This window comes from Felis catus, chromosome D1 (assembly GCF_018350175.1).
Source record: "Felis catus isolate Fca126 chromosome D1, F.catus_Fca126_mat1.0, whole genome shotgun sequence".
Lineage (NCBI taxonomy): Eukaryota > Metazoa > Chordata > Mammalia > Carnivora > Felidae > Felis > Felis catus.
In genome coordinates, this window is record NC_058377.1 from 103,600,093 (window position 1) to 103,613,546 (window position 13,454).

Consider the following 13,454-nt stretch of genomic DNA (forward strand, 5'->3'; position numbering starts at 1 on the left):
AAAAAATTTTTTAAATAAAAAGGTTTATTGGAAATTCTAAAGATTTCATTAAAATGGAATCATGTCATATGTGGTCCTTTGTGACTTGCTCCTTCACTTAGCACGATGTTTTCAAGGTTCATCCATGTTGTAGCATGTATCAGTAGTCCATTCTTTTTTATTGTTGGAGAAATGAATAAAGTACTGTGCCAAAGATGGCCAAAGGGACTAAAACAAGCTCTGGTCTTTAGCTTAGAGACCCCTCTCCTGAGTCCTTCTTGCCCTGTTTGCCGAGCGCATGAAAACCCACCACAGATATGGAAGCTGACAACTATAAATTACCCTTTCCACTTGCATTTGGCCCTCAGATCTTTGGAGAAACTGTCTCCTCTGAGCCCACCAATGTTAAATAAGTCTATCCACCAATATCTCTGAATGCTGCTTGGTTTTTCCACCAGCGTTCCAGCCTGGTTCCATAACATATTTGGTTACCTGACTGGGAAACCCAACTGCGCTGGTCCATTGTTGACACTGGTTTGGAAGAATGGCGAGGTAGTGACAGAGTGAGGAATCTCAAAGGAGAAGGCATGCCCTGCCTGAATTTCAGCAGTCTCCTATTCGTTGCCTCAGGTTAGCCCTGCTGCATCGTTCATGCTGGACTCAAAGAGACCTGGTAGGTGAAGACCTGGACCTGACATCAGAACTGGTAAGACTGGGGCCCCAAAGAAGTCAGGCCTACCCAAAAGGATGTAAGAGGGACCTGATCACTCCCCAGAGACCTTAGTGGTCTCACAGGTAGAAAATTTTGCAGGAGGGAATGTAATAGCCTCTCGTGTGTGTGTGTGTGTGTATGTGAACGTGTGGCTAGGGTAGTCTTGCCAGTCTAGTTCAAGTTTGTGGCTCCATGGATGGGCGCCCTGAAGGTCCCCCAAAGTCTACGGAGTCTGAGTGGGCTCTCCTGTCTCACAATGAAAGGCATATGGTCCAGGGCATCATCGGATTAGACTCCAATTGCAAGTCACAAAGCTGAGTCTGCTACGGCCAAGCTTCATCTAAAGTTTCCCTTGGGAATGTGACCAATGGAGTATCTGATTGGTCCTCTCATCTGAGGGGATACCCTCCCTTTGTCTGTTTCCATGACACCAAACACGAGAAAAGAATTAATAATGGGATCAAAACAGAGTAAGCCTACGATTTTTGAGGTCATGTTCAAATATTTAAAAAATGGATTTTCAGGTGATTACCAGATGAAAATGACACCCAGGAAGTTAAGGACCTTTTATGAACTAGAATGGCCCATATTCAATGTAGGATGGCCCCCGGAAGGGACATTAGATGCTCAAATAGTGCAGCGGGTTTGGCTGATATTCACTGGGAACCCAGGTCACCCTGGTCAATTTTGATACATTGATTCCTGGCTTGGAATTGCCCCAAATCCTCAGCCTTGGGTGCAATTCATCCATAGCAAGCAGAGTCAGGCAAAGATTTTAGCTACCTTATCTGGAGACTCACCCAGGGAGCCAAAGAAGCAACCCACCACTTCCCTAGTGTTTGCAGGAGACCCGGAGGAAGATCCCATCTTTCCACCACCTTATGACTCACTGGGCTCCCTCCCCCCTCCCCCTGAGCTTGAAACTCCTCCCCATCTGTCTCTCCTTTGGCTCTGGAAGTGCCGCCCATCTCTCTTCCACTCCCAGACCTGGTGAACCCTCCCCCATCAGGGCTAGAAGCCAGACTGCACCCAGATCCAGACCTAATGCTCTCCAAATGCCTGTAAGGGAGGAGAGAGCCTGAAAGGCAGAATAAGGACAGAACAGTCCAGCCCAGCCATTCCATGATGTATTATCAACCTTTCTCTACAACTGACCTCAATTGGAAACACAACACTCCATCATACTCTGAAAAGCCACAAGCAATGGTCGACTTGATGGAGTCCCTCTTCCAGACCCATCGACCGACTTGGGAAAATTGTCAACAGTTACTCTGTACTCTGTTTAATACAGAAGAAAGAAGAAGAATGAGAGAAACATGACAGTATCTAGATCATGCACCTCCGGGGATCAATAACCCTGCTGTCTGGGCTCTAACTGCCACACCTGAAGAATGCCCAACATGGGATTTCACCACAGAAGAGGGACAAGCCCACATCTGATGATACCAGGAAGCCCTCCTTCAGGGAACCTGAGCTGGACTCAAAAAGCCCATGAACATGACTAAAATATCATCAGTCACACAGCACCTGGGGAGTCTCCCAGAGACTACTATGAAAGACTATGTGAAGCATACCATGTATACATCCCGTTTGACCCCGAGGCACCAGAAAGTCAACAAATGGTAAATACCTCCTTTGTGGCACAGGCTGCCCCAGATATCAGAAGAAAATTGCAGAAGTTGGAGGGCTTTGCTGGAATGAATGTCACTCAGCTGATAGAGGTCACCAATAAAGTTTTCATGAACAGAGAAGTCGCAGCCAAAAGGGAAGTGGAGAGAAGCAGAGAGAAGAGTAAAAAAGAAGGCCACCCTTCTCACAACAGCACTAAAAGAAACAGACACTGTAAAGATGGAAAGACCCCAGCCACCAAAAGAGGGGAAGCCCAGAGCCCCCTTAGCAAAGGACCAATGTGCATACTGCAAAGAGAAGGGACACTGGAAGAATGAATGTCCAAATTGGAAGGGGCCCTCAAAACCCAGCTGATATCAGGAGGAACTTCAAGGTGAGAACCTCATTGGTCTGGCTGGGATAGAATCGGACAGAGGGGGACCAGGCTATTTCTCTCTTGGCCCCCATGAGTCCACGGTTGAAATGAAAGTGGGGGCTGAACAATAACTTTCATGGTTGAGACTGGGGCTGAACACTCGGTTGTTACTTCCCCGGTAGCCCCTTTCAGCCAAAAGACGGCAACCACACTTGGGGCTACTGGGACATAGGCGATACAACAGCCCTTCTGTCAAGCTCGACAATGTGAACTTGGGGTCACAAGGTCCAACACGAGTTCCTCTACTTACCTGACTGCCTGATTCCCCTCCTGGGCCAAGATCTGCTCTCCAAACTTGGGGCCTAAATAACTTTTGAACCCACTGGACACACTAGCTTCCAATTAAACCCAAGGCAGAAGGAAACCCTGGTCTTGGCAATTACCCTGCCAAGGGAAGAAGAATGGAGACTCTTCTGCACCCAGGCCCTACCCTGTAGCCCCTCAGAATTCAGGCTTATGTTTTCCTCTGAATGGGCTGAAGATAACTCACCTGGACTAGCTTGGAGTTAGGCCCCCATCATTGTTGGCTTGCTCCCTGGAACCCAACCTCAGAGACAAAGACAGTACCCCCTTCCACTCAAGGCTAGAATGGGTATACAAGAGCACCTGACCAAGCTCAGAGAAGCAGGTATTCTAATCAAGTTCCAACTGGCTTGGAATACCCCGCTCTTGCCAGTCAAGAAGCCAGGAGGAGGATACCGACCAGTACAGTATTTGAAGGTCATTAACAAAGTGACTATTTCCTTACACCCAGTGGTTCCAAACCTGTATACCCTTCTCAGACAAATTCTAGGGTCAGTCAGATGGTTTACATGCCTCAACCTAAAGGATGCTTTCTTCTGCCTCCACCTGGCTCCTCAAAGTCAACCATCTTTTGCCTTTGAATGGACTAAGCCCGTTACAGGGTGCCAGATGCAGATGACCTGGACACGACTTCCCCAAGGTTTCAAGAACTCACCCACTCTTTTTGGGGAAGCACTAGCTGCAGACCTCACCGACTTTCCGAGGGAAACCACAGGGTGTGTCCTTCTCCAATATGTAGATGACTCCTCCTTTCCAGCGACACCCAAGAAGACTGTATGAAAGGTATCAATGCCCTCCTGCAGCTCCTGACCTACTCGGGGTACCAGTCCTCTTGGAAAAAGGCACAGATTTGTCAGCAGCAGGTCCAATACTTAGGCTTCCTCCTCACAAAAGGAAAAAGAGAACTAGGACCGGAAAGGAAGAAGGTTATCACCACACTACCACATCTCCAAACAAAATGAGGCTTACATGAATTTTTAGGGGCCACAGGGTTCTGTCGCATTTGGATTCCCAGATTCTCAGCCATAGCAAGGCCCCTCTATGACCTGTTGGGAGGGCCAGACCGGGAGCCCCTCACATGGACTGAGGAGGCAAGGGCCACTTTCACAGAAATGAAGTTGGCTCTGGGATGAGCCCCAGCCCTGGGTTTGCCTGATACAGAAAGGCCCTTTAACCTCTTCATACATAAAAAAGAAAATAGCCCTTGGAGTGCTCACTCAGAGCATGGGGCCTTGGCAACAGCCAGTAGCCTACCTGTCACAAAAACTTGATCCTGTGGCTGCAGGATGGCCACCATGCCTCAGAGCACTGGCAGCCACAGTCCTGCTCATCACGGAGGCAGACAAACTCACAATGGTACAAACACTTAATGTTAAGGTCCCACACGTGGTCACATCCCTCATGAGCACCCAATGATATCGTTTCCTCTCCAATTCTTGGCTGACACAGTACCAAGACCTTCTCTATGAAAACCCAAGGGTCACTCTTGAAACAGTAAGAACACTAAACCTGGCCACCTTCCTTCCCATGGGGAAGGGAGAACCCAACCATGACTGTTCCAGAGTAGTGGATGAAGTCTATGCCAGCCACCTGGACCTCCAAGACCAGGCTCTAACAAGCGCAGAGATCATCTGTTCAGCGACGGGAGCAGCTATTTATAAGAGGGCAGCTGAAGAGCAGGATATGCGGTAACCACAACTACCAAAGTTCTGGAAGCCAAGGCCTTGCCGAAAAGATGGTTGGCACTACGAGCTGAACTGTATGCCTTAACCCGAGCCCTCATCCTTAGCAAAGGTACACAAGTTAACATCTATACTGATTCTCAGTATGTCTTCACTACTGTGCATGTACATGGGGCCATCTATAAAGCAAGAGGCCTTCTTACTGCTGCAGGAAAAACTATCCAAAACAATGAAGAAATACTAAAGCTTCTTGAGGCCATATGGCTGCCAGACAAGGTGGCTATCCTACACTGTAAGGGACATCAGAAAGATGACCCCATAACTCAAGGAAATCATCTGGCCGAAAAAACAGCCAGAGCAGCCACCTGTGGTGACCCAGGCGAAGCTCCTGCCTACACTATGACTCTTGCGCCCCACAAGGAAGTCTCCCCACCCCTGTACACAAACGAGGAAAGAAGTTGGGCCTCAACAGAAGGGGGCACACTAAGCAAAGAAGGATGGTGGGTCATGCCAAATGGGCACATCTTTGTCCCGTCATCTATGGGAAAACACCTAGTGAAGGAATATCACCAACTCACTCACCTAGGGAAAACTGAGCTAGAGGCCCTCTGCAAAAAGAACTACTATATCAGCCAGCAGCCGGCATTATGCCGAGTTGTCGGTGAACAATGTGTATTGTGTGCCAAAAACAATGCTCAGTCTGCCCCACAGCCCCCAGTTGGCACACAAAGGATAGGGACCACCCCTTTAGAAGACTTAGAGGTGGACTTTACCGACATACAACCAAATAAAGGGTTAAGGTACCTTCTTGTAGTAATCTGCACATATTTGGGATAGGTGGAAGCATTCCTGACCAGAACGGAATGAAGTAATGAGGTGGCCAAAACTCTTCTACAGGGGATTGTGCCTCGGTTTGGTCTACCCTTAACCATACACAGTAATAACAGACGTGCATTTGTGTCAGACATTACACAGACCCCGACAAAGTCCCTCAACATTCCCTGGAAACTGCACACTGCTTACCGACCCCCGAGCTCCGGGAAAGTAGAGCGGATGAATCGCACCCTCAAGGAAACCCTGGCTAAGTTCCACCACGAGACTAATCTTCCATGGCCAGATTTACTACCACTGTCCCTCTTGCGTTTCCGATGCATGCCTGGGGCACTAGAACTCTCCCCTTTCTAGTTATTATATGGGTGATCCCTCCCCCCACCCCATGTTTAGGAAAACTCCCAGGAGACCTACACCAGATTAGACACAAGGAAATAAGAGAACAGCTCCAGACCTTGGGGGCAGTCCTAAGCAAGTTACAGAGATACATCATAGAGAGGGCTCCAATTACCTTAGGGATGCCATTCACCCCTTTCTGCCAGGAGACTCTGTGTGGGTCAAAGATTGGAAGAGGGAACCTCTTAAACCACAGTGGACTGGGCCTCATACTGTTAGTCTAACAACTCCTACAGCCCTTAAAGTTTCCGGTATCACCCCATGGGTCCATCACTCCAGAGTGAAGAAGGCCAACCCAGAAGAACCCACAACCTGGCAAGTGATCCAGATCCAGCCAACCCACTTAAAATGACCCTCAAAAGGGACACTGGCCCCTGAGACCTCCAGCCCTGCTCCAGCCACACCCCAGAAGCTGGCTGGCCTGCACATGGCAGATGCTTAAGGAATTAATGTGTGAACCAAGCCCAGGGGTTTGGATGCAACTCTGCCAGCCCTTGCCCCTTACTGATGTCATAGCCCTGATCTTACTTCTTACTGTTGGGCTGATAGAGACTGCACCAACGAGCTGGACATGGGACAAAAGATGCATGCTGGGTCTCACATGCCTCTTCTGGATGAGAGGATTATTAAGTATTGCCTGCATATTATGATAACCTCTCTCACCCTCACAACTGCTGCTTACCTGCTTTTCTCCCAGGATTGTTATATTACAAAAAGGGGGTAAAGGGCATTCAGCACCTTCACCTCCCTCCACAAAGATTGCTACAAGGGAAAAACACCCACTGTCTGTCAGTCACCTGGTGCCCCAAGGACTAAGTATTGGACCATAGAGATAACCCAAAATGTCAGGAACCCATGTCACAACAAGGCCTCCAGAAAAGGAAGTGAGCTTGCTACACTTACCTTCCTCAATGGGGGATCTTGGACGGGGAAAGAATGCAAGATAGCGCTCTTCAAAAAGTTATAAAGGATACCCAGGATAGGGTAATATAAGCCATAAAGGCAACCACTCCCCTGGCAGCCTACCAGGGTTTGAACCTTTCAGCCCTTAATCAGATGCTTACCAATTCCCCACTCCAGCATTGGGCCAAAAGTACTCTACAAGTCTTCCATAAAACAGATAATCACACCCAAACCTGCTGGATGTGCTTGCCCTTCAGTTGGAGGGCTTACTTAGCCACTCCCATCCTCCCTTTGACCTGAGAAGCTCCTGAAAATCTCAAAACCAACACTTCTGTCTTAATTGGACCCTTGGCCACTGGGGTCTGTCTCACAAATGCCAACAATCTAATCTGTACAGTCCCTGAAGGTATGAACGGTACCTCTCTATGTGGAAGAAATAGAACCTTAAAGAGGAATGCAACCCTGTGTTCAACCCCTGGGGTGTTCTATCTGTGTTCTAATTCGGCCTACCGATGCTTAGAGGCCAACTGGACTCAGATATGTTATTCCATTTTCCTAACCCCAGAGATATCCGTATACACTGAAGATCAGTTCCTAACAGCCTTTAGCCCCAAATCCCAGGCTAAACAGGCAATCCTGCTGCCTGTTCTGATAGGAGCAGGAATTGCGACAGGAATAGGAACCGGATTAGGGGGCATAGGTTCATCCATAGGACTAAACAATAGACTATCTCAAGAGCTACATGAAGACATGGAACCAGTGGCAGATTCTCTGGTAACCTTACAAAGCCAAATAAACTATCTGGCGGCAGTGACCCTCCAAAATAGGCAAGCCCTCAACCTCCTCACTTCAGAAAAAGGAGGGACTTGCATATTTCTGGGGAGAGAAATGTTGCTGTTTTGTAAACCAGTCAGGAATAGTTACAACTAAGGTTAAGGAACTCAAGGAAAGAATTCAATGTAGACAACAGGAAAGTATCAGTCAATGGAATGGATGGGATCTCATGGATTGGGCATCCTGGCTTCCTGCCCTGGTGGGGCCCCTCCTCTCCATAATTTTACTTGTATCCATCGGCCCCTGAATGCCATGGTATGTTTTATTGAAAACACTGTTGCTCGTCAAACTACTGCATGTATCTTACCCTTCTGAGAGTACCAACCTGTAAAACTAAAAGGTGATGCCTACTATAAGTTTTTTTTTAAAGGAATCAAAGGGGGGGATGTTGGAGAAATGAATAAAGTACACCCAAGATGGCCAATGGGACTAAAACAAGCTCTGATCTCTAGCTTAGAGACCCCTCTTCTGGGTTCTTCTTGCTCCATTTGCCGCGCACACGAAAACCCGCCACAGATATGGAAGCTGACAACTATAAATTACCCTTCCCACTTGCATTCAGCGCTCAGATCTTTGGAGAAACAGTCTCCTTTGAGCCCACTGATGTTAAATAAATCTCCGATCCACTAAGATCTCTGAGTGCCGCTTGGTTTTTCCGCCAGAATTCCAGCCTGGTTCCGTAATGTTATGGCTATTATTCCACCACATGGATCTACCAAACCTCTTCCCTTTGCTTTTTTTTTTGGAGATTATAATTGATATGTAACATCGTATTAATTTCAGATGTATAATACCATGGTTTGATGTTCATATATTATTGTGAAATGATCACCATAATTAAGTCTAGTTCACATCCATCTTAATTTTTTTCTTGAGATGAGAATTTTTAAGATCTACTCTGTTATCAACTTTCAAATATACAATACAGTATCATTAACTAGAGTCACCATGCTGTCCATTACACCTCCATGATTTATTTGACAAATGGAAGTTCATTTTGGTAAGCTTCACCCATTTTGCCCATATTACACCCTACTCCCTCTGGAAACCAGCAATCTGTTCTCTGTATCTATGAGATCGGGTTTTGTTTGTTTGTTTTAGATTTCACATACAAGTGAGATCATGTTTGTCTTTCTCTGACTTACTTCACTTAGCATAATGCCTTCAAGGTCCATCCATGTTGTGGCAAATGGTAAGTCCTCCTCCATTTGATTCTCTTATTTTCAGTGCTCTGAGTGGCCATGTTTGAGACCTGTTCTCAGTATAGCTCCCTTTGAGGAGTGAGTATCTTCTTTCTGGGGGAGATTTAATCTGTTTCACCATGGCTGTTCTTAATTGTCTTATCCTGTTTACTGATAATTCCAATGTCTGAAGATTTTTAGGTCTGCTTATGTGGACAATTTCCCCCCTACTGGTTCTTAGTTATGGGGTCTTGACTCTGTATATAGGGTTGTGCTTTTATTTGCTATAACTGTTTTTTGGTGTTTTTGAGCATAATCTGTGGAAATTCTCACTAATTAACACTGAGGGGAGACTCCTCTGGGCTTTATGTACAGGTTTCTGTCTGAATCACCTGGAGCATGCCCTGAGTTTGGTCTTCTAGACTCACCACCCACACAGTCTATGTAGCAGAAGCTCAGGGTCTCCAGTGTTCAGTAAGACTCTCCAAGAAGAAAGCCATTTTTGGCACTTTTTTATTTCCCTGGGTTCCTGGTTTCATTTCATTTGGGGGCTTAGCTTGTTCTTCCTCCTTTTCATTAAGCTAAGAGGAAATTCACTTAAAATGTTATTTTATTTCAAATCCAACATTTTAGTTGTTTTGATAGGGAAAAACCTGTTATATGATGGCCGACAGGACTGATAAGGGAATTTCAGTCCCTGCCTGAAGACTTCCCTTCCGGGTTCTTCTTCCCACCCTGCTTGCCTCAGGCACCAAATTACTAATAATGAGGAATGCGTAAGTAACAGACTATAAGTTGTCCCCTCAGTTGATGTTCTGGACTCAGACCTGTGGAGAATGATCTCTGAACCCATCAGTATAAAATAAATCTCCTGACTTCCAAGATCTCCAAGTGCCACTTGGTTCTTCTGCTGGGTGATCCAGACCAGTTTCTGTAACAGTTTCAGTTAGGAGAATCATTTGGGTATAATTCACCACATTTCCAGATGAATAAATCCTCAGTAAACTTCATTTTGCTGGTCTTCAAAAGACATTTTATTATTTTTTTTTAAATTTTTTTTTCAACGTTTTTTATTTATTTTTGGGACAGAGAGAGACAGAGCATGAACGGGGGAGGGGCAGAGAGAGAGGAAGACACAGAATCGGAAACAGGCTCCAGGCTCCGAGCCATCAGCCCAGAGCCTGACGCGGGGCTCGAACTCACGGACCGTGAGATCGTGACCTGGCTGAAGTCGGACGCTTAACCGACTGCGCCACCCAGGCGCCCCTTCAAAAGACATTCTAAGTTTTCCTTATTCCTGAACATATCAGTCCATCTATTTTATATTTGTATTGAGACAGTGGCCATTCCTGACATCTTTTATTGGTGTGATGTGGCCATGTCTTCTTGGCTTTCACCCACAAGGTCTTGTTCCTTTGGACTTTGAGATTTGTGTTACCCAATTTTCTTTAAACAGTTATTTAGGAAAATTATTTGAGCCTGGGTTTAAGATTCTCTCTTAAGAATCTTAAATGAGGATTTGCATTTGTTTCTGATTGAGGGTACTTGAGGGTACTACCAACCTGGGATTACTTTAAAATAAATTCTCAGCTAAAGATTTCTTGAACCGCTCAGGTAGGGGGAATTCAGACCACAAACCTCTATTACAGCAGGTGGTTACAAATTCTTAGTTTACTTTTCCCCATACTGAGCATGAAAGCTGAGAGAGTCAAGATTTCCTTTCTGTGAGACACGGTTTTTTTCTCTTAATTTCTTCTCATACTGAAGTACAGTGATTGGACCTTCATGTGTATGTCTGGGTCTCCTATCTAACTCTCAGGCAACCCCAGGCTTGGTCTCTCTTTCCCCAAGCCTCACATGCCTGTCAAAATACAGATCCTGTCAGAGTTCAGCAGATTCCCCCAGCATGAAAGACAATTTCTGAGCTGTCTTTACTCTCATGATTCCTGATTTTACTTTATATTTGGTTCTGAAGGTTTCATCTTTTCTTGCCTGCTCAGAAATATATTTTTAAAAACAGTTTCTTAAAAAAAATGGTCTTGTTACAGCTTTGCAGTGATGGGTACATTTATGCTATCCAGTCTGCCATAATAATAGATAATAACTTGGACTCCATTTTAGAGTCCAAATGACCATTTCTTTCCTTTGTAGTTTAGCTTTCCCAGATCAGGGCAGTACCTTGGAAATCTCCTGTTCATTCACTTGCAAACTACTGATGCTGAGTTCTAGAATTACAAACCCAGAAAACAAACTCTAGACCAAACTCTCTATAACAGATCTCCCTGCAGGGAATTAGGTCACAGTCTAAAGTAATGTTTCTTTCCATAGCTCCACCTTATTTAACTGGAATTTTCTCAGACACCTAGAGGGTTTGGAGTCTGGGATGAAGTGGTCATGATGCTGATTGTGATGTTGTGTATGAGAAAGACCACCAGTCTTGTGTTTAGCCCTAATCACTCCAGCCTGCAGGCAGAAGTTCTGAAAGAATATGTAAGGGCCAAACACCAAGGAACTGAAGGCTTATATTAATATAACAGTTAATATAGTTAACTTGTGATGTTATTATCGCTATACAAGAGAAGAGCCAACTGTCAAGTTGCAAAGAAGCCACAGGATTTGCATCCCAGTGAACCAGTCCTGGATTTAGATGGGTTGACTCACTTGCAATCCTGCCAGAGCATCAGTAGGATTGAATAAAGTTAAATGCATTTCTCTGCATAGTCTAGAAACTTCCAGTCACCAGGACCACGAGCCTGCCAGACCTTTAACTATGACAATGGGAAAAAGCTCTCTTCTTACACCTCTTAAAGGCGTCTTTGATTTCCTTGTTCCTCAGACTGTAAATCAAAGGATTCAACATGGGGATCACCACTGTATAGAAGACTGATGCCATCTTGTCATGGTCCAGAGAATCATCAGTGCTGGGGTGCATATAGACAAAGAGTCCTGATCCAAAAAAACAGATCACTGCTGTCAGGTGAGAAGTACAGGTATTGAAGGCCTTGGACCTGCCTTCAGCAGAGCTTGTCTTCAGGATGGTAGCAATGATATAACCATAAGATATCATGATGACTGAGACAGATATTACACCAAAAATCACTGCTATCACAAACTTCATGACTTTTAGGAAAGAGGTTTCAGAGCAGGATAGGACTAATAATTGAGGCAGGTCACAGAAGAAGTGGTTGATAACATTGGGCCCACAAAAATTGAGCTGAAGTAAAGCACACAATTGGATCAATGAACCAAAGAGAGCAGTTATACAGGCTCCAACCATCATCTGTACACAGAGGGTGGGTGACATGATGGCGGTGTAGAGTAGAGGATTACAAATGGCAGCATATCGGTCATAAGCCATGGCGGCCAGGAGACAGCACTCAGTCAGACCCAGGCTAGAGAAGAAGAAGTACTGCATGGTGCATCCCAGAAAGGAGATGTATTTAGGCTTCTGGAAGAAGTCTGAGAGCATTTTCGGGGTTGTGGAGGTAACATAGCAGAAATCCAAGAAAGATAAGTTACTGAGGAAGAAGTACATGGGTGTATGTAGGTGAGAGTCCATCTTAATCAGGATGATGAGGCCCAGGTTCCAAGCCACTGTCAAGAGGTAAGAACCCAAGAATACTACAAAGAGAGCGATCTTGATCTTGGGATAATCTGAGAATCCCAAAAGGATGAATCTGATGACTATTGTACTGTTCCTTCCTCCAGCCATTGTCTTGAAGTTTTTTCAATCTGCAGAAGGATCCCTGGGTTAATGATAGACTATCTTAATATTATGCAACATACTTGTTTTAAATATGTTTTCATGATTTAAACAAAAAGTTATCCATAGTAAACATTTTCTAACATAAAAAATTATTTTAAAAACCATTGGAGATTCCATTTCCCAACTACTTTTGATAGTTTGCAATACATTCTTGCAAATATTTTAACACACACACACACACACACACACACACACACACACACACAAATTGTTGCCAAATTGTTATCTAAAATTGGTACCAATTTACACAAGTATCAAGATTTTATAACAATATCCCTGGCCATTCTATTGTCAACATTACCCATAATGTTTTTTTTTTAACTTTAGTCCTCAATAATCTTAGATGAAAAAATTATTTCATTGTGTTTAATTTTGCATAAACTTTACTGATTTGCTCATATACATTTTTTGCTTGTCTATTTCGTTGTTCATTATTGATTTGTAGGAGCTCATTATATACCAAGGATAATAACACTTTTGCCCTCATTTTTGTTGTTAATTATTTTGCAAGTTTATTATTATGAACATTATTTATGTTGTATTTTGTTATACATATTTCTTTTATTTCTAGGTAGTCAGTTTTCTGTGATATACAGGGTTCCTGCCTTTGGTCTTATACTGAAAAAGATTTCTTTGCACAATCCAAAAATTTTTTCTTATATTTTCTTTTTGTTCTTTTGTATTTATATCTACATTTAAATTTTCTAGATGATTTTAGTGCATATGTGAGGTACAAATCTGAGATTATTTTAGTTTCTCTTCCCAAACTGATTGCCACTTGTCTCAACATAATTAAATGATTTCTCCACAGATTAAAGTTGCG

General features: G+C 44.4%; 1 protein-coding gene and 1 long non-coding RNA gene across 2 annotated transcripts in view; one reads left to right on the plus strand and one right to left on the minus strand.

Moving 5' to 3' along the window:
• Positions 1 to 8,316, plus strand: part of LOC123380618 — a 37,275-nt gene extending 28,959 nt beyond the window's left edge. Inside the window, exon 2 of the long non-coding RNA XR_006586634.1 lies at positions 610 to 8,316. This is a non-coding gene — a long non-coding RNA (uncharacterized LOC123380618). The remainder of the gene's footprint in view (positions 1 to 609) is intronic.
• Positions 8,317 to 11,148: 2,832 nt separating this feature from the next.
• Positions 11,149 to 12,690, minus strand: LOC101095916 (olfactory receptor 1440-like). The gene has a single exon (XM_003993467.3). It carries the CDS (start codon positions 12,575 to 12,577, stop codon positions 11,630 to 11,632), a length of 948 nt encoding a protein of 315 aa, XP_003993516.2. The 5' UTR covers positions 12,578 to 12,690; the 3' UTR covers positions 11,149 to 11,629.
• Positions 12,691 to 13,454: the final 764 nt, after the last annotated feature.